Source organism: Scyliorhinus torazame, chromosome 8 (genome assembly GCF_047496885.1).
Source record: "Scyliorhinus torazame isolate Kashiwa2021f chromosome 8, sScyTor2.1, whole genome shotgun sequence".
Classification (NCBI taxonomy): Eukaryota; Metazoa; Chordata; class Chondrichthyes; order Carcharhiniformes; family Scyliorhinidae; genus Scyliorhinus; species Scyliorhinus torazame.
In genome coordinates, this window is record NC_092714.1 from 127,427,883 (window position 1) to 127,452,138 (window position 24,256).

The 24,256-nt window shown below is 49.5% G+C and overlaps 1 protein-coding gene across 1 annotated transcript in view; it reads right to left on the bottom strand.

Annotated features, from left to right (window-relative positions):
- Positions 1-9,400: 9,400 nt before the first annotated feature.
- The window catches only part of LOC140428106 (sex comb on midleg-like protein 2), a 236,940-nt gene continuing 222,084 nt past the window's right edge, over positions 9,401-24,256 (bottom strand). The window contains exon 12 of the mRNA XM_072514172.1: positions 9,401-9,669. Coding sequence (XP_072370273.1) covers positions 9,533-9,669 — 137 coding nt within the window. The 3' untranslated portion in view covers positions 9,401-9,532. The remainder of the gene's footprint in view (positions 9,670-24,256) is intronic.

The window sequence follows — 24,256 nt, forward strand, 5'->3', positions numbered from 1 at the left end:
CCTCGCGCCATCACTCGGTATGCTCCCTCCACCTCCAATGGACCCGCCGGGGCCTCCGCTCCCATTAACGAGTGCAGCATCGTGCTCACATATGCCCCGACGTCCGCTCCCTCCGCACCTTCAGGAAGACCAAGAATCCTCAAGTTGTTCCTCCTTGCGTTGTTCTCCAGTGCCTCCAACCTTTCCACACATCGTTTCTGATGTGCCTCATGCATCTCCATCTTCACCACCAGGCCCTGTATGTCGTCCTCATTCTCGGCTGCCTTTGCCTTCACGACCCGAAGCTCCCGCTCCTGGGTCTTTTGTTCCTCCTTTAGCCCTTCGATCGCCTGTAGTATCGGGGCCAACAGCTCTTTCTTCATTTCCCTTTTCAGCTCTTCCACACAGCATTTTAAGAACTCTTGTTGTTCAGGGCCCCATGTTAAACTGCCACCTTCCGACGCCATCTTGGTTTTTGCTTGCCTTCCTTGCCGCTGTTCTAAAGGATCCACTGCAATCCGGCCACTTTCTCCTCCTTTTTTCATCCGTATCCAGGGGGGATTCCCTTCTGGTTTACCGCACAGTGTTTTTAGCCGTCAAAATTGCCGTTGGGGCTCCTATCAAGAGCCCAAAAGTCCGTTTCACTGGGAGCTGCCGAAACGTGCGACTCAGCTGGTCATCGCCGCACCCGGAAGTCAGCATTACATCCTCAAGCACTAATTCAGGCAGTGAATTCCAGACACCCACTACCCTCTGGATGAAAAAGCTTTCCTTCATGTCCCCTTAAATCACCTTAAATCTATGCCCTCGGTAACTGAACTGACTCAGCTAGGGGAAACAGATCTTGCCTGCCTGTCTATCCTACCTAGGCCCTTCAATTAGGTCACCCCTCTGTTCCAGGGAAAACAACATGATCCTATCCAATCTTTCCTCAACTGAAATTTTCAAGATATGGCAATATCCTTGTAAATCTCCTCTGTACCTCCTTCCTGTAATGTGACCTGACCCGTACAAAAGGGGTCAATTATTGCAGTGAGGAGGGATGATATCTTAGCAGGCTCCTCAAATGAAGCCATATGGGTAGAACTTAAATACAAAAAGGGGCAATCACTTTGCTGGACCCCAAAACAGTAAGGGAGTGATAGAAGAACAGACGTGGAGGCAAATCTGTAAAAACAGTAGCACAATAATAGCCGGGCGGAATTCTTAAGTGCATCTGGGAAAACTTTTAGATGGATCAGAAATAAAGGATGGAGAGGGGGGTGGGGGGGGGGGGGGGAAAAGAGAGAGAGAGAGAGAGAGACTGGGAGCAGCTACTTGTAGGAAAATCCACGTCAGAACAGTGGGAGTCATTCGAAAAGGGTGGGACCGACAAGTCCAGAGAACCCTGGATGTCAAAGGATACACAGGATTGGATAAGGAAAAACAGGAAGGCTAAAAAGTGTACATAGAGTCAGAGGTTTACAGGACAAAAAGAGGCCCTTGGGCCCATTGTGTCTATGCCGGGCATCAAGCATTTTATTATTCTAATCCCATTTTCCAGCACTTGGTCCACAGCCTTGTACACGTTTCCTCATCTAAATGCATCTTAAATGTTTTGAGAGATCCTGCCTTCACCATCTTGACAAGCACAGAGTTCCAGATTCCCATCACCCGCTGGGTGAAAAAGGTTGTCCTTAAATCCCCTCCAAATCTCTCGCTCCTTACCTTAAATCCATACCCCATGGTTATTGACCCCTCTACTAAGGGAAAAAGCTCCTTCCTGTCTACCGCATCTATGCCCCTCAATTTTGTACACCTCAATCAGGTCCCTCCCCCTCAGCCTTCTCTGCTCCAAGGAAAACAGCCCCAGCCAGCCCATCTTCATAGCTGGAACGCTCCTGCCCAGGCAACATCAAGGGTGAATCTCTCCTGCACCCTCTCTAGTGCAATCACATTCTTAATGTAGTGTGGCGATCAGAACTGCACACAGTCCTCTGTGGCCTAATGAGCATTTGTACAGCTCCATTATAACCTCCCTGCTCTTATATCCTATGCGTTGGCTAATAAAGGCATGTAACCCATATGCCTTCTTAACCACCTTATCTAACTGTCCTGCTGCCACTTAGCTTCCTAATTGCTGTTGTACCTGCATTCTAACTTTGTGTACCTTGTATTTGCACATCCAAGTAAATGTTGAAGTTCAGAGGGACAAGTTTCACACCTTTAACATAAATATTTTTGCTCTTATTACCAAAATGAACAACCACATGCTTCCCCACATTATATTCTATCTGCCTTGTTATCTGCTCACTTAACCTTTCTTTTTCTCTTTGCAGTCTTTGTCTTCACCTCAGTTTACATTTCCAACCAGCTTTGCATCTTTAGCAAACTTACTCTTGGTCTCTTCATCCAAGACATTAATGTAGATTGTAAATAATTGATCTTTGCAGCAGTCCACTGGTCATTGCCTTCCAACTTGAAAATGCCCCCTTTATCCCAACTCTTTATTCGCTGTCTGTTAACCAATCCTCTATTCATGCTAATATATTATTCCCAATTCTATAAACTCTCATGTGTTATTTTTTTTGGCACTTTATCAAATGCTTTTTGGAAATCTAAGGACACTACATCTACTGGTTCCCCTTTAACTCTGCTGCTAATTGCATGCTCAAAAGAAAACTTCAAACACCACTTCCTTTTTGAAAAACCATGTTGACTTTGATCTTAATTTGATCAGGCATCAATCATTCAGGTTAAGTGGTGAGTATTCCATCACACAAATGATTTGTGGCTTGCAGATAGTGGAACAGCTTTGGGAAGTCAGGAGGCGAGATACTTGCTGTAGAGTTTCCAGCCTCTGACCTGTTGTAGTAAAAGTATTTATATGACTAGCTTAGTAAAATTTCTGGTCAATGGTAACCTCCAGGACACTGATTATGGGAGGTTCAGCAATTATAATGCTGTTAAGCATCAAGGGGAGCTGGTTAGATTCTAGAAGACCATAAGACATAGGAATGGAAGTGGTCCATTGAGTCTCTTCTGCCATTCAATGAGATGATGACTGATCTCTTGTTGGGGATAGTAATTGCCTAATTGTGTGGATGTTACTCGCCACTTATTATTCTCTTGGTCTTTCTGCAAGTGGGCATGGCACTTCAGTATCAGAGGAATTTTGAATGATACGTAACATTGTACAATCACCAGCGCACATCCCCACTTATGACCTTATGATGGATAGGTCACTGATGAAACAACTGAAGGTTGTTGGGTCTGAGACACTGCCCTGAGGAATGCCTGTGGTGATACCTTGGGGCTGAGATAATTGGCTACTACAACAACCTGTCATTGTGCTAGTTAAGACTCCAGACTGTGGAGGGTATTCACCGGATTGCCACTGGCTTCAATTTTGTTAGGGCTCCTTCATGCCCCGCAGAGTCAAATACAGCAGGGTGTCGAGGTCAGTCAATCTTCTGTCACCCATGGAATTTTGCTCTTTTGTCCATATATGGGTGCAGTCTGTAATTAAATCTGGATTTATGTAGCATCTGTGCTGCGGGAATTTTTTTTTTTTGTTGGAAGTATTTTTATTCAACAAATTTTCGACAGCTTTACAATTCACAACAATCCCACAAAAGCCTCCAGCCCACAAAACACCCCCTAACCGTCCCTCCCTCAACAGTAAGCAACACCTGAAAGTGCATGATAAACAAACCCCAACAATTGTAGAACCCATCACTAGCACTCCTTAGAGCAAATTTCACCATTTCCAGGGTCAGAAACTCCAGCAGCCACCCCCCCCCCCCCCCCCCCCCCCCCCCAACCACAGGGTGGAGAAGCTGACCTCCGCTCCAACAAGACCTGCCTACGAGCAATCAGCGAGGCCAAGGCCAAAACATCTGCCCCCGCACCCACCTGCAGATCTAGCCGGTCTGACACCCTGAATATGACTTCTAGGGGACTGGGCTCTACGTTCACATGCAAGACCCCCAAGATGGTGCTGAACACCATCCTCCAAACCCTTTCCAGCTTCGGGCAGGGCCAAAACATATGCACATTGTTCACAGGGCCCCTCCAACATCGTTCACAAACATTCCCCACACCTTCAAATAGCTGGCTCATCCTAGACTTTGTGAGGTGCGCCTGTACACTACCTTCAGCTCTATCAGCCCCAGCCTCGTGCACAATGTTGAGGCATTTACCGTCCGCACCCCCCACCCACACTGACAGCACCACCTCCAGCAACGATGAGGCAGGTGCCATCAGGAAGGTTGGGAAGACTTTCGTCGCAAAGCCCCGCACCTGCATATACCTGAAACTTCACCCCGTGCCAGCCCAAACTTCTCGCCCAGCTCCTCCAAACTCGCTAATCGCCCTCCCAGAAACAGATTTGCGCCCATCCTCTCCGGCTCGAACTCATGATTCAAAAACTCCCTCATTGTCCACTCCTCCTCCGGTGGCTCTGACTTATACAAGTCCCTATAGAATTCCTCAAACACCTCATTAGTCTTTTCCAGAGCCACCACCAACTCTCCTGTCTTGTCCCTCACCCGAACTATCTCCCTACGGAGCTAACCTGCCAGCATACTCCCTGCCTTCTTCCTGTACTCAAAAACAGTCCCCTTTGCCCTTCTCAACTGAAGCACCACTTTCCCCATGGACAATAGGTCAAACCTCGCTTGCAACTCCTTCGTCTTTGCCAGGAGACCTGGGTCCCCTGCATACCTTCCATCCACCTCCCAAATCTCTTTTTTTCAGTCGTTGGCGTTCCTCCCTCTCCACCTTGGCCTTAAGTAAGATCACGCCACCCCCCCCCCACCCCCCCCCCCCCCCCCCCACCACAGCCTCCCAGGCCACCAACCATGAGATCTCCCCACGTGCAATTAAACCCCATATACTCCTCAATCACCTTCCCTATCTTGATGAAGGAGCTACGCTCCTAAAGCTAGTGATTCCAAATAAACCTGTTGGACATAAACCTGGTGTTGTAAGACTTCTTACTGTGCCCACCCCAGTCCAATGCCGGCATGGCTCTGATCCACCAGTAACTCTACAACCATTCTCCACCCTGGTCTCTGGGCTGCCCCCTTCTCCAATACCACATCAATGCAATGCGGAGCGTGGTCCAAGATCACAATTGCCAAATACTCCAACCTCTTAACTCCAGCCAACAACGACTTTCCCACCTCAAACAAATCAATCCTCGAAAACACCTCGTGCACGGGGGGGGGTGGGGGGTGGTGGAAACGAGGAAGATTTGGTTGGGGGGGGGGGGGGGGGGGGGGGGGGGGTTGTACCCAGTGAAATTGTGGGTCACTTTTGAAGGTTGGGAGCACTATTTCGAAACGGTCAAAAGAGGCTACTGCTTTATAAGGAACCATAAACTGGGGGACAACAGAGTTAGAGTGAGATGGAAGAGCTGCATCTGTAATGGATGGAGGTTATGGTTGCTGTATGTTGCCGGACGGTAGGTTTTTTTTTTCTTTTGTTTGTTGATGTTTGTACTTTGGGGAGTTGCAAGTTTGTACGGGGATAGCCGCCGCAGTTGGGCAACTAAGGAGGGAGAGGAGGGGGTCCAATGTGAATATGGGGAGAAGGCGAGCTGCATGTTGGCCCACCAACTGGGGAGGCAGGCTGCATCCAGGAAAATTTTAAAGGTGCAAACGGAGAAGGGGGAGGTAGCATCAGAGCTGGGGGAGATTAATGAGGCGTTCCGGGGGTACTATGAGAAGTTATGCAGGGCGGAGCCGGGTGCAGAGGACAGGGTTACTGGACGGTTCCTGGATGGATTGGAGTTTCCAAGGTTGCAGGAAGAGAAGAGGCATGCATTGGAGTACCAATGGGGCTGAGGGAAGTGATTGATAACATTAGAGGGATGAAGTCAGGGAAGGCACTTGGGCCGAGTGGCTTTCCGGCGGAGTTCTATAAGGTGTTTGCAACGGAGTTGGCACTGCATTTGTTGGGGATTGTTGCTAACTTTGCCTCAGTTTAATTGCTCTGTTTTATCACCTTTGCTCTTGAGTCGGCAGGTATCTTTATACCGCCACGTGGTTCAAGTTCAAGTAATGATCAATAATCCAATACACCGCTTAGTAAGATTTAAATCAAAGCACATTTATTATACACAGTAATCACTACTCATGTACAAATTCTACGTCTAAGCTACTTCTACAGCTAACAGGCCAATACTTAACTTGGAACTGGCCCACCAGGTCAGGGAAACAAGTGGCCTTTCATTCGGGTTCTGAGCCTGCGGGATTCGAAGTTGGTACAGATTGGTAGCTAGGAGCGCCCATCTCGTAGCGAGCGTTGAAGACAGACTTACTGGATATCGGCGGCGGCTGAACCGGTCACTGTCAAGGGCTGGTTCGCGTTGCTGAGTGACCCGGTCAAGAAGAACGATTTGAACTTGGGCTTAATTCTTATAGTCCCCAGGGGCTTCCCGCCTTTCGGGGGCAGACCCTGTACCTGGTTCCAAGTGATTGGACTTTGTCCCAATCACTTGGTTCGATTTTCTCCAATGCTGGAGCGGTTCCCTGATCGATGGGCGGTCTTGAGGTGGTCGTTCACCTCCCATTGTGTAGGCGTCTGCTGGCGCCAAAGAGTCTGGTTTTGCTTTATGTGTCTAAATGTTGCTCATGGTTCCCGGGGATTGCTCATGAGTATACAGATGGCTGGTGTTTTGTTATGCTCATGGTTGCCAGTATCGATCTTATCTGGCCTTTCCAGAGGTAAATACACACTCAACCTGCAGCTGCTCGTTTGTGTCCTGTTGGCTGACTTTCCCATCAGCCTTTGCCGTTCGCCATTTTAAATCAGGAGTTAGCCATTTTAACTGGCTACAGGATGTTGAGTGAGGCATTGGGGACGGGGAGCTGCCAGAGACAATGATGCAGGCGTCCATCACGCTAAACGCGAAGAAGAGGAAGGATCCGTTGGGAGTGTGGGTCATAAAGGCTCATTTTGTTCCTGAATACAGATATGAAGCTGCTGGCTAAGTTGGTGGCGGGAAGTATGGAGGGATGCATGCCAGAAGTGGTTGCAGAGGATCAGCTGGTTTTGTAAAGGACAGGCAGCTCTCCAGCAACATCAGGAGGCTGTTACATGTGGTTGTGACTCCATTGGTGGGGTGGGTGCCGGAGGTCATTGTCTCTATGGAAGCAGAGAAGGCTTTTGATAGGGTGGAGCAGACGTATCTATTTCAGATCTTGGGTAGGTTTGGCTTTGGCCCAAAGTTTGTGCGTGGGAGCGCCTGCTATATGGTATGTAGCCCCAGTAGCAAGTGTATGTACAAATCGGACAAGTTCATGGAGCTTTGGTCTGCAGAGATATAAGACAGGGGTGTTCACTGTCGCTGTTGGCGCTGCCGATTGAGCCCTTGGCGATGGCCCCCAGGGGGTCAGTAGAGTAGCCGGGGATTGTGAGGGGAGCAGGAAGCACCAGGTATCATTGTACGTAAATGGTCTGTTGTTGTTTGTATTGGACCCGTTGGAGAGCATGGGTAGGATCATGGGAATTTTGGAGAGGTTTGGGGCCTTCTCTGGGTACAAATTAAATGTCGGGAAGAGCGAGATGTTTCCAGTGAATGCGGCAGGACTGGGAGTGAACTTGGGGATGTTGCCAATTAAGATGGTTTGGGAAAGGTTCAGGTATTTGGGAGTGGGTTAGGATGGAGGAGTTCTGTAGGTGATCCAGTTTGAGGGCCATGGTGACACGGTAGCACAGTGGTTAGCACAGTTGCTTCACAGCTCCAGGGTCCCAGGTTCGATTCCTGGCTTGGATCACTGTCTGTGCGAAGTCTGCACGTTGTCCCCGCGTCTGCGTGGGTTTTGCCCAGGCGCTCCGGTTTCCTCCCACGTCTTCCTCCCAAAGACGTGCAGGTTAGGTAGATTGGCCATGATAAATTGCCCTTAGTGCCAAAAAGGTTAGGTGTGGTTACTGGTTTCCAGGGATAGTGTGGGCTTGGTAGGATGCTCTTTCCAAGGGACGGTGCAGACTCAATGGGCCGAATGGCCTCCTTCTGCATTGTAAATTCTATGATTATATGACACCTCTGCTACCGTCAACTCCGGGGCCTATACGGGTTGCCCGGGTGTACAGTCGATGGTCATGGTGTGGAATCAGCTGAGGAGGCACTTTGATGTCGATGTTGATGCCACTGTGCAGGAATTACTGGTTTAAGCCGGAGTAGATGGATGTGATGCACGGGAAGCGGAGGGAGGTGGGACTGGAGAGGTGAGTGACTTGTATGTGGAAGGGCAGTTTGCGGGTCTGGATGAGTTGCAGAAGAGGTTTGAGTTGCCGAGGGGGAGTGAATTGAGTTGCAGGAGAGGTTTGAGTTGCCGAGGGGGAGTGAATTGAGTTGCAGGAGAGGTTTCAGTTGCCGAGGGGGAGTGAATTGAGTTGCAGGAGAGGTTTGAGTTGCCGACGAGGAGTGAATTTAGATATATGTAATAAAAGAGTAGAGGGCATTTCCCAGGTTGCCGGGGTATACCCTGCTGGAGCAATTTCTGTTCCCAGACGAGATGGGCCAACATGGGTGGTTTGAGGGGGGGGGGGGGGGGTGGGGAAAGAGAGAAAGAGTTGGGCAGGGAAATAGACTAGAGTCTGTGATGTGAGGCAATGAATAGTGTGAATTCAACCACCTCTTGCGCAAGGATGAGCTTGATTCAGTTCAAGCTGGTGCATATCATTCCAGCTAGGCTGAGTGGGCTCTTTCAAGGGGTGGCCGAGGAGTGAGAGATATGCGGGTGAGGGTCGGTGAATCACACGCACATGTACTGGGGTTTCAAGAAGCTGTTGGGGTACTGAGAAGCGGTGTTTGGGGCGCTGTCTAAAATTGTGGGGGTGGAGGTCAGGCCGGACCCAATGGTGGCAATTTTTGGTGTATTGGAAATGCCGGAATTGGTGGCGGGGAAGGGGGCCTTCGCCTCTCCAACTGCCCGGAGAAGGATCTTGCTGAATTGGAGGTCGGATACACCACTGGGGTAGCGACCTGGCTGGGGGACCTGTATGACTTTCTCCAGTTGGAAAAGATCAAATTTGAGTTGAGGGGGGTTGGAAGAGGGCTTTGAGACATGGTGGGGGTTGTTCATGATCATGTTTGAGGAATTGTTTGTTGCAGGGAATGGGGATAGGGGGGTGGAGGGTAGGGGGGGAGGGTAGGGGGTAAATTGCACAAATTGTGGATTGCAAGGGTGTGGAGTTGTCGTATATGTTACTGTTTTTACCCATGTTTGTAATAAAAAAACATTCAGGTAAAACACTGAAGTACATCAGTGGCAGTGCCACCAGTCAGATGAAAAAAAACACACCACAAGAAACTTTGTTGTAACTCATGTTATTCGATTGTTTGTTTATCTTAAAACTTATGTAGGATTCCACAAAGGAAAAGAAGCCTTGTTACCATAATTAGCAAAAACACCGTAGAGAAAAAATGTGATTAGGAATATTTATGATTTATTCAGGCTAAATATACTTTTTATGTATTTACACTGCCACAGGTCTCTTTAAAACAATATCCAATTCAAGTTTGAATGTTTAAAGGATCAAATAATGGGTTACCTTCAATTATCTATACAGTACCTTCTAAAGGATGAGACTCTGTTCTAGGAAGTTTCGGAGAGAGGGAGCAAGTGTACGGTGGAGATTCCTGTGGAAATCGCTTCAATCCCCTGTTTAGTGTGGGTGGATCTAACGTCTCTTCTTTGGCTAAGAGAAAGGATTCAATTTGTCATAAGTACATTAAAAAAAAATAACATTCCTGATGTGTAAACAGCAACTAAAATCTCAGCCATTCACCGGATTAGCCAAGAATGTAGAATAACAGAAAGACCAATTTGATAAATCTTACAATTTTTGCTTCAAATTCATGAACTATTTTACATGAGCTACAATTTTATTTTGAAAGCTTAAACTTAACTAGCAATCATTCAATAAAAGAAAAATCTAGGGCATATACAGACAACGGAGGTAAATGTTCCAAGTCATGTCTTATGATACAGAGCATTGCTTCACAGTAGTGTTAGTTGGAAAGTCAAATACAGAGGAAGGTGCGGCACTCTCTGTCAGTTATTGAATCTTTAATCTGCCCTGCTGTTGAATTAACTCTGCAGTCTCAGCTGGGTTGGAACCTCAAATAAATTACCCGTACTTATGAAAGTATTATTCACCACTTTACTAGGAAGTGTAGAGAAAGTACTCTCCACTTGAATATGTTTTTTTCCACTGTGTAATTGGGAAAAACTGAATTTTATATACAAAATACTGTTTCTGCTTGATCTCCATGAAAATAAACAGTTGCTCTGTAACATAGGTGCCATCACATCAGTGACTGAGGTGGGAAGAATGGAAAGTGGTAGATCTTTGTTGATAGCACATTGTGTCATTTTTTGACACGTAACAAACATATTTCCACATTGCATTACACTTCTATTAGGCATTGTTTTGAAAACTTGAATTATAACCCATTATTAATTCTATTCCCAATGAGAATAGATTTAACTTCTTTAAAACTTTTCCCCTCTTACACATCTGCAGGGCAAGTTAAGTGGAAGTTTCATCTTGGTATGAACACAAAGTTCATAAGACTTGTGTTTTGGAACTGTATCTTTAATTTAGAGTAAAATGAAAGCATAAGCGACTTGTTCTTAATTTTGTTCATGATAAATCTAGATGATTTAATTGTTAAAAGATTAAAGGGGAGCCTGGTTGTTTTACTGGTAAGGCGGCACACGGTATTCAAACTTATAGACAATGGCAGAAGCATCTGTGCTGATAGTGGATGGGCTATTATTCTCCAAAGTCCCAAGGTATTAAGAATGTGAGGTTTTGTAAATGGTTATACTTCAACTGTATAATTTGTTGCAAGATAGAATGTAGTTGAGAGTATAAAGGATAGCTAATTAGCACTTCTATCTTGGCACAATATTTGTGATTCACGTTGCCAAGGAGATGGCGTTTGAGAGGGGAAGGTCAATAGGAGGGGGGGGGGGAAGAGAGAGAGAGAGAGACAGAGAGAGAGAGAGAGAGACAGAGAGAGAGAGAGACAGATAGAGAGAGAGAGACAGAGAGAGAGAGAGACAGAACAGAGAACAGAGACACAGAGAGAGAGAGACACACACACACACAGATACATATACAGAGACAGAGACAGAGACAGAGACAGAGAGAGACAGAGAGAGAGAGAGAGAGAGAGAGAGAGAGAGAGAGACAGAGAGAGAGAGACAGAGAACAGAGACAGAGAACAGAGACAGAGAGAGAGACAGAACAGAGAGAGAGACAGAACAGAGAGAGAGACAGAACAGAGAGAGAGACAAAGAAAATGGAGGCTGGAGCACCAGGGGAGGCCGCATTGCTTACGGCTGAAGAAATAACTAAGGTGATGGCTGCGGAATTCGAAAGGCAGTTTGCAAAATGCATGGAGACGGTGAGGAAGGAGATGAGGGAGGTTTTGAGTGCGCTGGTGGAGGAGGCGATTTCCCCGGTGATGGCAGTGGCGGAGGTGCGACAGCAAGGGGAGGCGCTGAAGGAAGTGGAGGAGACGTTATTGCAGCACGGTGATCAACTTGCCTCGATGGGGAAGGAGATGCGGAAGGTGATGGATACTAACAAGGATCTGCGAGGAAAAATGGAACACCTGGAAAACAGATCCAGGCGACAGAATTTGAGTATTGTGGGGCTGCCCGAAGGAGTTGAAGGACCGAAGCCGACTGAGTATTTTGCCACGATGCTGGCTCTTGGGTATCATGTATGGTACTCTTTCAGAGGCTGGATGGCGTTGAGTGTAGGGGGGGGGGAATGGACTCTATAGGTCAATGGTGACCATGGGCGGTCCCGGACTCCTTTGTTTTTTGTTTCCACCGTGGGAGGGTTTGGTTTATTGGATGCATATATTGACAGGTGGGCCGTTGTTTGGGGTGGTGGAGGATGGGATCATTGGTATTGTTAAGGGGATTGATTTTGTATTTGTTACCATTTACTGTTCGTGGGTGGGGTATAACTTTTTGTAGGAAAATGTGAAAATGTAGAATAAAAAAATATTTTAAAAAAAAGATGTAGAGTACAACTGTGGCATGAAATTGTTGGCATTGGTAGAAGTAGAAAGTTCTGTTTCTGTAGTTTCTGTAATTCTGATATAAGGGACCATAGGAGGAGGGGAAGAGAGAGACAGAGAGACAGAGACAGAGACAGAGACAGAGACAGAGAGACAGAGAGACAGAGACAGAGAGACAGAGAGACAGAGAGAGAGAGACAGAGAGACAGAGAGAGAGAGAGACAGAGAGAGAGAGAGACAGAGAGAGAGAGAGACAGAGAGAGAGAGAGACAGAGAGAGAGAGCGAGACAGCGAGCGAGACAGCGAGCGAGACAGCGAGCGAGACAGCGAGCGAGACAGCGAGCGAGACAGCGAGCGAGACAGCGAGCGAGACAGCGAGCGAGACAGCGAGCGAGACAGCGAGCGAGACAGCGAGCGAGACAGCGAGCGAGACAGCGAGCGAGACAGAGAGCGAGACAGAGAGCGAGACAGAGAGCGAGACAGAGAGCGAGACAGAGAGCGAGACAGAGAGCGAGACAGAGAGCGAGACAGAGAGCGAGACAGAGAGCGAGACAGAGAGCGAGACAGAGAGCGAGACAGAGAGCGAGACAGAGAGCGAGACAGAGAGCGAGACAGAGAGCGAGACAGAGAGCGAGACAGAGAGCGAGACAGAGAGCGAGACAGAGAGCGAGACAGAGAGCGTGAGAGAGAGAGAGAGGGAGAGAGAGAGAGAGAGAGGGAGAGAGAGACAGAGGGAGAGAGAGACAGAGGGAGAGAGACAGAGGGAGAGAGAGACAGAGGGAGAGAGAGACAGAGGGAGAGAGAGACAGAGGGAGAGAGAGACAGAGGGAGAGAGAGACAGAGGGAGAGAGAGACAGAGGGAGAGTGAGAGACAGAGGGAGAGTGAGAGACAGAGGGAGAGTGAGAGACAGAGGGAGAGTGAGAGACAGAGGGAGAGTGAGAGACAGAGGGAGAGTGAGAGACAGAGGGAGAGTGAGAGACAGAGGGAGAGTGAGAGACAGAGGGAGAGTGAGAGACAGAGGGAGAGTGAGAGACAGAGGGAGAGTGAGAGACAGAGGGAGAGAGAGAGACAGAGGGAGAGAGAGAGAGGGAGAGAGACAGGTGTCCTTGTGCACCATTCGCTGAAGGTAAGCATGCAGGTGCAGCAGGCGGTAAAGAAGGCTAATGGTATGTTAGCCTTCGTTGCACGAGGTTTCGAGTATAGAAGCAGGGATGTGTTGCTGCAATTGTACAGTGCCTTGGTGAGGCCACACTTGGGAGTATTGTGTGCAGTTTTGGTCTCCTTCTCGGAGGAAGGATGTTCTTGCTCTCGAGGGAGTGCAGCGAAGGTTTACCAGACTGATTCCAGGGATGGCGGGACTGTCATATGAGGAGAGATTGACCAGGTTGGGATTGTTCTCGCTGGAGTTCAGAAGAATGAGGGGGATCTCATAGAGACTTATAAAATTCTAACAGGACTGGACAGGGTAGATGCAGGGAAGATGCTACCAATGATAGGTGTGTCCAGAACCAGGGGTCACAGCCTGAGGATTCAGGGTAAACCATTTCGGACAGAGATAAGGAGACACTTCTTCATACAAAGACTGGTGAGCCTGTGGAATTCATTACCACAGGAAGTAGTTGATGCTAAAACTTTGAATATATATATATTTTTTGGAAAATATATTTATTCAAATTTTTCAACAAATTTTCAACAAAACCCCCCTAAACCCATCAAGAAAAAGAAACAAAAACACAACAAGCAGAAATTTTACATTGGATTTCCCTCAAATACAATAACCCCCCATATAACAGTAGAAAATAGGGGAAAAAAAACCCACCTTAACCCAAACGCCACCCCAAAAGAATCCCCCCCGCCCTGCTGCGGCTGACCTCCTCCTAACGCTCCGCGAGATAGTCTAGGAACGGTTGCCACCGCCTGGAGAACCCTTGCACAGACCCTTGCAAGGCAAACTTTATCCTCTCCAGCTTGATGAATCCTGCCATGTCATTGATCCAAGCTTCCACACTAGGGGTCTTTGCATCTTTCCACAGTAACAAAATCCTCCGCTGGGTTACCAGGGACGCAAAGGCCAGAATACTGGCCTCTTTCGCCTCCTGCACTCCCGGCTCGTCCGATACCCCAAATAACGCTAATCCCCAGCTTGGCTTGACCCAGGCGTTCACCACTTTGGACATAGTCCTCACAAATCCCCTTCAGCGCCGGACACGACCAGAACATATGGACGTGATTTGCTGGGCTCCCCGAGCACCTCCCACATCTGTCCTCCATCCCAAAGAACCTACTCAACCTCGCCCGTCATATGCACTCTGTGAGTAACTTTAAACTGTATTAGGCTGAGCCTGGCGCAAGAGGAGGAAGAATTAACCCTACTCAGGGCATCAGCCCACAGACCCTCATCTATCTCCTCCCCAAGCTTCTCCTCCCACTTGCCCTTTAACTCCTCCACCGAGGCCTCCTCCTCTTCCTGCAGCTCCTGGTAAATCGCCGAAACCTTGCCTTCTCCAACTCATACACCCGAAATCACCCTGTCCTGAATCCCACGTGCCGGAAGCAGCGGGAATTCCCTCACCTGCCGCCTCACAAACGCCCTCAGTTGCATGTACCTGAAAGCGTTTCCCGGGGGTAGCCCAAACTTCTCCTCCAGCGCCCCTCGGCTCGCAAGCGTCCCATCGATGAACAGGCCCCCCATTCTTCTGATCCCTGCCCGATGCCAGCACCGAAACCCCCCATCCATCCTTCCCGGGATGAACCGATGATTCTCCCGAATCGGGGACCAAACCGAGGCTCTCACCTCGCCCCTATGTAGCCCCCACTGCCCCCAGATCTTCAGCGTCGTCAATTTGCTCCCCCCATGACACTCCCGTAAGTCAGCGGACTCCTGCTGACCCCGGCCTCTCCCGCCATTCCATCGACCCCCCCAGTGAGAGAATCCCCCCAACCCCTTGGCAATCAGTGTGCGGTCCTCTCCAGCACCGCCCTTCCCCCCCCCGGCCCCACCCCCATCCTTCCAAAACGCGGGAAAACGCCCGCGCTTTCCGTCTGAGCCGGCCCCCTCTGGCACAACTCCATTTATTTTGCGGCCTTACCCCAACTCCCCATCCCCAGGCCTCCACCCCCCCATTCCTCCGCGGGGCCCTACCCCTCCAACACCGACGCCCATACTCTCCCACAGCCCCCACATCAAATCCATTCACCCATCCCCATCCAGCACCAAAACAAAAAGAACATTCCCCAAACGCAGTAAACACCCCCCCCCCCCCCACGACAAACCCTCAGTTTGAGTCCAACTTTTCAGTCTGGATAAAGTTCCATGACTCATCAGGCGTCTCAAAATAGTGGTGCCGATCTTGGAACGTGACCAACAATCGTGCTGGCTGCAGCATCCCGAACTTCACCCCCTTCCAATGGAGAACCGCCTTCACCCGGTTAAAACCAGCTCTCTTCTTAGCCACCTCTGCACCCCAACCCTGGTAAATTCGGATCTCCGTGTTCTCCCACTTGCTGCTCCGTTCTTTTCTGGCCCATCTCAGGACACACTCTCTGTCCATAAAGCGGTGGAACCTCACCACTACAGCCCTTGTCGGCTCGTTGGCTTTGGGTCTCCTTGCCAGGCCCCGATGAGCCCCATCCAGCTCCAGGGGCCTCGGGGAAAGCTCCCGTGCCCATCAGCGAATTTAGCATCGTGCTCATATATGCCCCGGCATCGGGCCCCTCCACTCCTTCGGAGAGACCCAGAATCCAAAGATTCGTCCTCCTTGACCGATTCTCCAGGTCCTCAAATTTTTCCTGCCACCTCTTGTGCAGCGCCTCGTGTGCCTCCACCTTCACCGCCAGGCCCAAGATCTCATCCTCGTTCTGCATGGTTTTTTGCCGCACCTCCCGAATCGCCGCCCCTTGGGCCTTCTGGGTTTCCACAAGCTTCTCAATCGACGCCTTCATTGGCGCCAGCATTTCTGTCTTCAGTTCCGCAAAGCAGCGTTTGAGGAACTCCTGCGACCACGCTGCTTGGTTTCCACCCGCCGCCATCTTGCTTTTCCTCCCTCGCACTTTCCACTGCACCAGGATCATTTTCTTAACCGCTCCACTCCTGGTCCAATCCATACAGTGCCGGAGGAACCTTGCTGTCACCTTCCCACACTGGGAGCCGTCGAACATTTGCCGTTGGGGCCCCTCTAGAGAGCCCTAAAGTCCGTTCCTGGCGGGAGCTGCCGAACGTGCGACCTACCTCGGCATAGCCGCAACCGGAAGTCAAAACTTTGAATATAGAACATAGAGCATTACAGCGCAGTACAGGCCCTTTGGCCCTCGATGTTGCGCCAACCTGTGACACCACTCTAAAGCCCATCTACACTATTCTCTTATCGTCCATATGTCTATCCAATGACCATTTGAATGCCCTTAGTGTTGGCGGGTCCACTACTGTTGCAGGCAGGGCATTCCACGCCCTTACTACTCTCTGAGTAAAGAACCTACCTCTGACATCTGTCCTATGTCTATCCCCCCTCAATTTAAAGCTATGTCCCCTCGTGCTAGACATCACTATCCGAGGAAAAAGGCTCTCACTGTCCACCCTATCCAATCCTCTGATCATCTTGTATGCCTCAATTAAGTCACCTCTTAACCTTCTTCTCTCTAACGAAAACAGCCTCAAGTCCCTCAGCCTTTCCTCATAAGATCTTTTCTCTGTACCAGGCAACATTCTGGTAAATCTCCTCTGCACCCTTTCCAATGCTTCCACATCCTTCCTATAATGCGGCGACCAGAATTGCACGCAATACTCCAAATGCGGCCGCACCAGAGTTTTGTACAGCTGCAACATGACCTCATGGTTCTGAAACGCGATCCCTCTACCAATAAAAGCTAACACACCGTACACCTTCTTAACAACCCTCTCAACCTGGGTGGCAACTTTCAGGGATCTATGTACATGGACACCGAGATCTCTCTGCTCATCCACACTGCCAAGAATCTTACCATTAGCCCAGTACTCGGTCTTCCTGTTATTCCTTCCAAAATGAATCAGCTCACACTTTTCTGCATTAAACTCCATTTGCCACCTCTCAGCCCAGTGCTGCAGCTTATCTATGTCCCTCTGTAACTTGTAACACCCTTCCGCACTGTCCACAACACCACCGACTTTAGTGTCATCTGCAAATTTACTCACCCATCCTTCTACGCCCTCCTCCAGGTAATTTATAAAAATGACAAACAGCAGTGGCCCCAAAACAGATCCTTGTGGTACACCACTAGTAACTGGACTCCAGTCTGAACATTTCCCATCAACCACCACCCTTTGTCTTCTTCCAGCTAGCCAATTTCTGATCCAAACTGCTAAATCACCCTGAATCCCATGCCTCCGTATTTTCTGCAGTAGCCTACCGTGGGGAACCTTATCAAACGCATTACTGAAATCCATATAAACATCAACTGCTTTACCCTCAAGAGGCGGCGGATTTAGCACTTGGGGAGAATGGGATCAAAGGCTATGGGGAGAAAGCAGGATTAGGCTATTGAGTTGGATGATCAGCCATGATCGCGATGAATGGCGGAGCAGGCTCGAAGGGCCAAAAGGCCTCCTCTTGCTCCTATCTTCTATGTATCTATGCAAGTGTAATTATAAATTGGTTACCTCATCCTCATAATTTATAATTTTGAAGAAGCCTGATCAACATCATTGTCAGAACATTCTGTTAAGATTCCCTTAAATCTTGGCACTGACCAGTTTATTAAACCTTTTCTTTATACTGCATCATGTTACACTCCAGTAATTTTGCAAAGGCAATGCTGCCAAGGTAACCTGCCTGGTTGCTTAAACTGTGGACAACAAAAGGATTATGTATATCTCCAATTGCATGAGGTTACAGTTCCCCAAGTACGTGTTTTTGCAGTGCTGCTTGTGGCAGTCGACAGAGAGTCCAATGTTTTTCAGGACTTTGGTACAGTTTTTTGTACATGTGACTGTAACAGGGACTAGTAGGAGAATACAGTCAACTCCAAGTGTCTTTCTTTTCCAGGCTGCCATCGCTGGACTGAGTGATCACAGATTTTACCCTCCTGAACTCTGATCTCCAACCCCAACGTTGATGCATATTTTTCAGATAGTTTATCTTGACAAAGTTTTGCATTAACCTTGCAATGATTCTGCACAGGGTGGCCCCGATCACCTACCTTTTGGAACTCACAATGTAAACACTATGTTTTTAAAAAGTTCTGGCAAAATTCAAATAACTATAAGTTGTCCCATTCTGTATTTGTTCACCCAAGGTTCCGAGATCTACCAATCAACGAATGATCAATCATCCGCAGTGGTATCATTTACGGACACTGTTGAGTTGTTGTTTGTGCCTTATGTTATACAATCTGAGTTTTCTATTTCTACAAAAATTACAAAACATTCGAAAGCGATCCAGCTCCATATACATGAAGTGTCTCTAAAGATGTATTTTTCATTATATCTAATGAACAACAAAAACAATGAACTTAATTTAAACAGCCCACAAAATTCAAAAATGTAAATAAGGCACTGCTGTTTCAATTATACAACTCAATTCATGCTGGCTGAACAGATGCAGTGCAGGCAAAGTTCACAGCCTCATCACACAGTAACACTCAATTGATATGCGGGTGGATTAGGAAAAAAAAAGAGGCAACTTTCAACAACAGTTTACATTGCAGTAATATTGTCTCATTCCTTTTTTAAAAAATTTAGAATACCCAGTTAATTCTTTCCAATTAAGGGGCAATTTAGCGTGGCCAATCCACCTTCCCTGCACATCTGTGGGTTGTGGGGGTGAAACCCATGCAGACACGGAAAGAATGTGCAAACTCCACATGGACAGTGACCCAGAGCTGGGATCAAACCTGGGAACTCGGGGCCGTGAGGCAGCAGTGCTAACCACTGTGCCACCTGCTGCCCCGTATTGTCTCATTACTGCCCTGCAGCCTCCATGTTTCTAAAATGCTTTTATTCCAGTGTTAAACCCTACAATGAATACTATACAATAAAAAGCATATTATCATATTATCAATCGCACTTTTGAAGCTGTAAATTATTATTTTTGGACATGAGTTTTTTTTGTTCAAAATGTTTGGGAAATGAACCCAAAGTGGTGCAGCTCACTAGCACATTGCTTTTTTTTTTAAAATCAACAATTTTATTGAGGTATTTTTGGCATATAAAACAATGACATTGTATAGTACTGTACAAAGCCGGGCTACTAGGGAAGCAAAGGCCAAGACATTGGCCTCCTTCTCCTCCTGAACTCCCGGGTCCTCCGACACCCCAAAGATTGCCACCTCAGGACTCATTACCACCCCAGTTTTCAAAACCCGGGACATGATGTCCGCGAATCCCTGCCAGTAACCCCCACCCCCCGAATTTAGGGCACGACCAGAACATGTGCACGTGATTAGCCGGCCCACCGGCACACTTGTCCTCCAGCCCGAAGAATTTACTCACCGGGCCATCGTCATGTGGGCCCGGTGCACGACCTTAAACTGGATCAGACTGAGCCCGTTGCGGTCGTGTTTACTCTGCTCAGAGCTTCTGCCCAAATACCGTCCTCCATCCCCCGCCCCCGTCCTCCATCTCCCCCTCCCCTCCCCGAGCTCCTCTTCCCACTTAAGCTTCAGGTCCTCAGTCTGTGTATCCTCTGCTCCCATTAGTTCTTTGTAAACGTCTGAGACTCTACCCTCGCCTACCTCTCCCCTCGATACTACCCTATCCTGCCTCCCCTTTGGCGGGAGGCGTTGGCAGGATGGCACCAGCCTGCGCACGAAATCCCGGACCTGCAAGTATCTAAAGTCATTCCCTCCCGCCAGCCCAAACTTCTCCTCCAACGCCCTCATGCTCGGGAAACTCCCTTCCAAGAACAGATCACCCACCCTCGCAATCCCGCCCTCCGCCACAGTCGATACCCACCGTCCACGTTCCCTGGGGCAAATCGGTAATTACTGCAGATTGGGGTCCACACCGCTGCGCTCACTTCCCCTATATGCCTCCTCCACTGGCCCCAGATCTGAAGGGCCGCTACCACTATAGGGCTGGTGGAGTACCGTGCCGGCAGGAGCGGCAGAGGCACCGTAACCAGGGCTGTCAAACTGGTGCCCCTGCACGAAGCAGCCTCCATCCGCTCCCAAACTGACCCCGTACCCATCATCCATTTCCTTATCATCGCTATGTTGGCCACCCAGTAGTAGTTGAAGTTCGGCAACGCCAACCCCCCTTCCCCTCTGTTCCTTTCGAGCATCACCTTCCTCACCCGTGGGGACTTCCCCGCCCAGACAAATCCCAGGATAATTTTATTCAGCCTCTTAAAGAAGGACCTCGGGATGAAAACGGAGAGACACTGAAATACGAACATGAATCTCGGGAGAATCGTCATCTTAACAGTCTGCACCCTCCCGCTAGTGACAGCGGGAGCGCATCCCAACTCCGAACCTCCTCCCTCACGTGTTCCACCAGTCGGGACAAGTTGAGCCCATGTAACTCGCCCCAGTCCCGTGCCACCTGTATCCCCAAGTATCTGAAGCTTTCTCCTACCAGCCTGAACGGCAATCCCTTCAACCTACTCGCCTGCCCCCTTGCCTGAATTACGAACAAGTCGCTCTTTTTTAAAAACATTTTTTTTAAATTCTCCTCCATTTTCACATTTTCTCCCACATTTACATCTATCAACAATAAACAATAATCAGCAAGATATGTCAGTCCCCATAATAACAACAACGATCCCATCTACCCCCAAACCTCAACCCACATGTTTACATAAACAAATGACAAAAATAAATCAGGGATTACCCGTAGTCACCCTTAATCTTACACAGCTCCCACCCCCCCACCCCCCACTCCTCCAGCTCCTCCCGTCCACTGCCTCTTGTAAAACACCTCCCCCTACCCTCGGTTCCTTCCCCCACAACTTTCCACCCCGGCTACCCCACTCGGACCCTGTTCTGCCAGGCTCCGATGGCCGCAGACCCTCCCCCCACCTCACTCCAGTTCACTGGCTGGCACACACCGGCCAGCGTGGAGCCCCCCCCCCCCGGTCCCTTTCCCACTTGCCCGGCCCCAGGAAAGCCCAACGATCCCCTTTTAGCACACAAACCCCACCTATCCACCTACACCCCAAAGAACTCTCATTTTGAGTGAAAGTCCCGTCCCTTCCCTCGTCCAAATATATACCACATTGGCTCCTTTAGTCTCTACACCCGGGCGCAGTGATACAAAAAAGAAGAAAATATAGTCATGAGGTTACATCGGCACATGGCCATTCCTCAGTTTGTCAGTTCTGCCACAGTCCTTCTGCTTTCGCAAACTCCTCCGCTGCTTCCACCGTTACAAAATAAAAGTCCCTGAGCTTGTAAGTCACCCTCAGCTTCGCTGGATATACAATGCCGCACCACACCTTGCTAATGTACAGTGCCCTCTTCACCCGGTTGAAGGCAGCCCGCCTCCTTGCCAGCTCCACCGTAAAGTCCTGGTATACACGTATACCAGCTCCAGCCCACTGCACCACCCGCTTCTGCTTGGCCCAGCTCAGGACCTTCTCCTTCACCTTGTACTTACGGAAGCACAGAGTCACTGCCCTTGGCGGCTCACTCGCCTTTGGTACAGGCCTCCACGACCGATGAGCATGATCCAGTTCATATCGGGAGGGGTCCTCCCCCTCCCCCAGTAGTTTTGCCAGCATCGCGGCAAAATACTCAGTCGGCTTCGGTCCTTCAACTCCTTCAGGCAGCCCCACAATCCTCAAATTCTGTCACCTGGATCTGTTTTCCAGGTCTTCCATTTTTCCTCGCAGATTCTTGTTCGTGTCCATCACCTTCCGCATCTCTTTCCCCATCGAGGTAAGTTGATCACCGTGCTGCAATACAGTCTCCTCCACTTCCTTCAGCGCCTCCCCTTGCTCTCGCACCTCCGCCACTGCACTCGCCACCTCCGTCCTCACTGGGGAAACCGCCTCCTCCACCAGCACACTCAAAGCCTCCCTCATCTCCTTCCTCACCGTCTCCATGCATTTCGCAATCTGTGCCAACTGCTTTTCAAATTCCGCAGCCATCACCTTGGTTATTTCTTCAGCCGTAAGCAGTGCGGCCTTCCCTGGTGCTCCAGCCTCCATTTTTCCTGGTGACCCCGCGGTGACCTTTCAACTCCCCAACGGACCTCCAGCTGGGGTTTTTTCGGCCGTTTTTCTGCTCACCCTCGACATTTTTCTTTGTTCTTTTTTTCCTCCTGTGTCTTCTCAGTGCCTCCTCCGTGCCTTCTCCCTTCTTCTGCTGCCTCCGCGGACCCTGGGACCGGGCTTAAAGCCCCAAAATTGCCGTTCCCGAGCGGGGGCTCTCCATTGTGCGGCCGCCTCCCGCCCGCCGTCACCGGAAGTGAACAACTCGCTCTTAGCCACGTTCAGTTTATATCCTGAAAACCGGCCAAATTCCCTCAGGGTTTCCATGATACCGTCTATCTCCGCCATTGGGGCCGATACGTATAACAGCAGATCATCCGCGTATAACGAGACTTCATGTTCCACTCCCCCCCCCCCCCCCCCCACCGAACCAGCCCTTTCCAGTCCCTTGAAGCTCACAATGCAATTGCCAAGGGCTCTATGGCCAGCGCGAACAGCAGTGGGGAGAGGGGGCAACCCAGTCTTGTCCCGCGGTGCAGTCTGAAATAATCTGATGTCGTCCTGTTCGTCCTTACACTAGCCTCTGGGGCCTGATATAACAGCCTAACCCAGTCAATGAACCCCTCCCCGAACCCAAACCTTCCCAGGACCTCCCACAGATAGTCCCACTCGACCCGGTCAAAAGCCTTTTCCGCATCCATAGCTACCATTATCTCTGCCTCCCTGCTCTCCGGGGCATCATAATCACATTAAGCAGCCTTCTTAGATTGGCCACCAGTTGCCTACCCTTTATGAACACAGTTTGGTCCTCCGCAATTACATCCGGTACACAGTCCTCAATTCTAGTCGCCAAGATCTTGGCCAGTAATTTAGCGTCTACGTTGACCAAAGAGATCGGCCTGTAAGACACACAAGCCTCCGGGTCTTTATCCCGTTTCAGAATGAGCGAAATAGTGGCCTGCGACATCGTCTGGGGTAGAACCCCTCTGTCTCTTGCCTCGATCAAAACCCTGACCAGCACCGGCCCCTCTATCTAGGCAAACCTTTTATAAAACTCCACCGGATACCCATCCGGCCCCGGGGCTTTACCCGACTGCATGACCTTCAGGCCCCCCAATACCTCTTTGATCCTGACCAGCGCCCCCAGTCCATCTACCATCCTCCTACCCACTCTTGGGAAGGTCAGTCCGTCCAGGAATCGCCTCATCCCCTCCGGTCCCCTGGGGGGTTCCGAAGTGTACAGCTTACTATAAAAGTGCCTAAACATCTTGTTCAGCCCTGCAGGTCCCCCACCAGATTTCCCTCCCCATCCGCTATCCTTCCCATCTCTCTAGCGGCTTCTCTCTTCCTTAGTTGCTGTGCGAGCATTCTGCTGGCCTTCTCTCCATGCTCATATATCACGCCTTTTGCCTTTCTAAGCTGCTCTACGGCCTTGCTTGTAGTCAGCACCCTGAACTCGGCCTGCAGCCTCTGTCGTTTCCTGAGTAACTCTAGCCTCAGGGACCCCGCGCAGCTCCTGTCTGTCTGTAAAATTTCCTTAACCATTTGGTCCGTTTCTGCCCTATCTGTCCTGTCCCTATGAGCCGGATTGAGATCAGCTCCCGTCTCACCACTGCCTTCAGTGCCTCCCAGTGCACCGCTGCTGAGACTTGTCCGGTATCATTTACCTGCAGGTAACTCTGCATGCATCTCCTGAGTCTCTCACACACCACCTCGCCCGCTAGCAATCCAACTCCCAGACTCCATTGTGGGTTCTGAAAGCTATCCTTACAAATCTGTAGATCTACACAGTGCAGAGCATGGTCCGATATGGCAATTGCCGAATATTCTACCCCCACCATCCCGGCCAGCAAGTCCCTACTCATGATAAACAAATCAATTCGGGAATACACCTTGTGTACGTGGGAATAGTACGAAAACTCCCTAGCCGACGGCCGGCTAAATCTTCACGGATCAGCTCCCCCCATTTGCTCCATGAGCCCTCTCAGTTCCTTTGCCATCGCTGGCAACCTGCCAGTTTTTGAACACGACTGATCCAGGCTCGGGTCCAGCACTGTGTTAAAGTCCCCACCCATGATCAGTTTGCGCAAGTCCAAGTCGGGGATCTTCCCTAGCAACCGC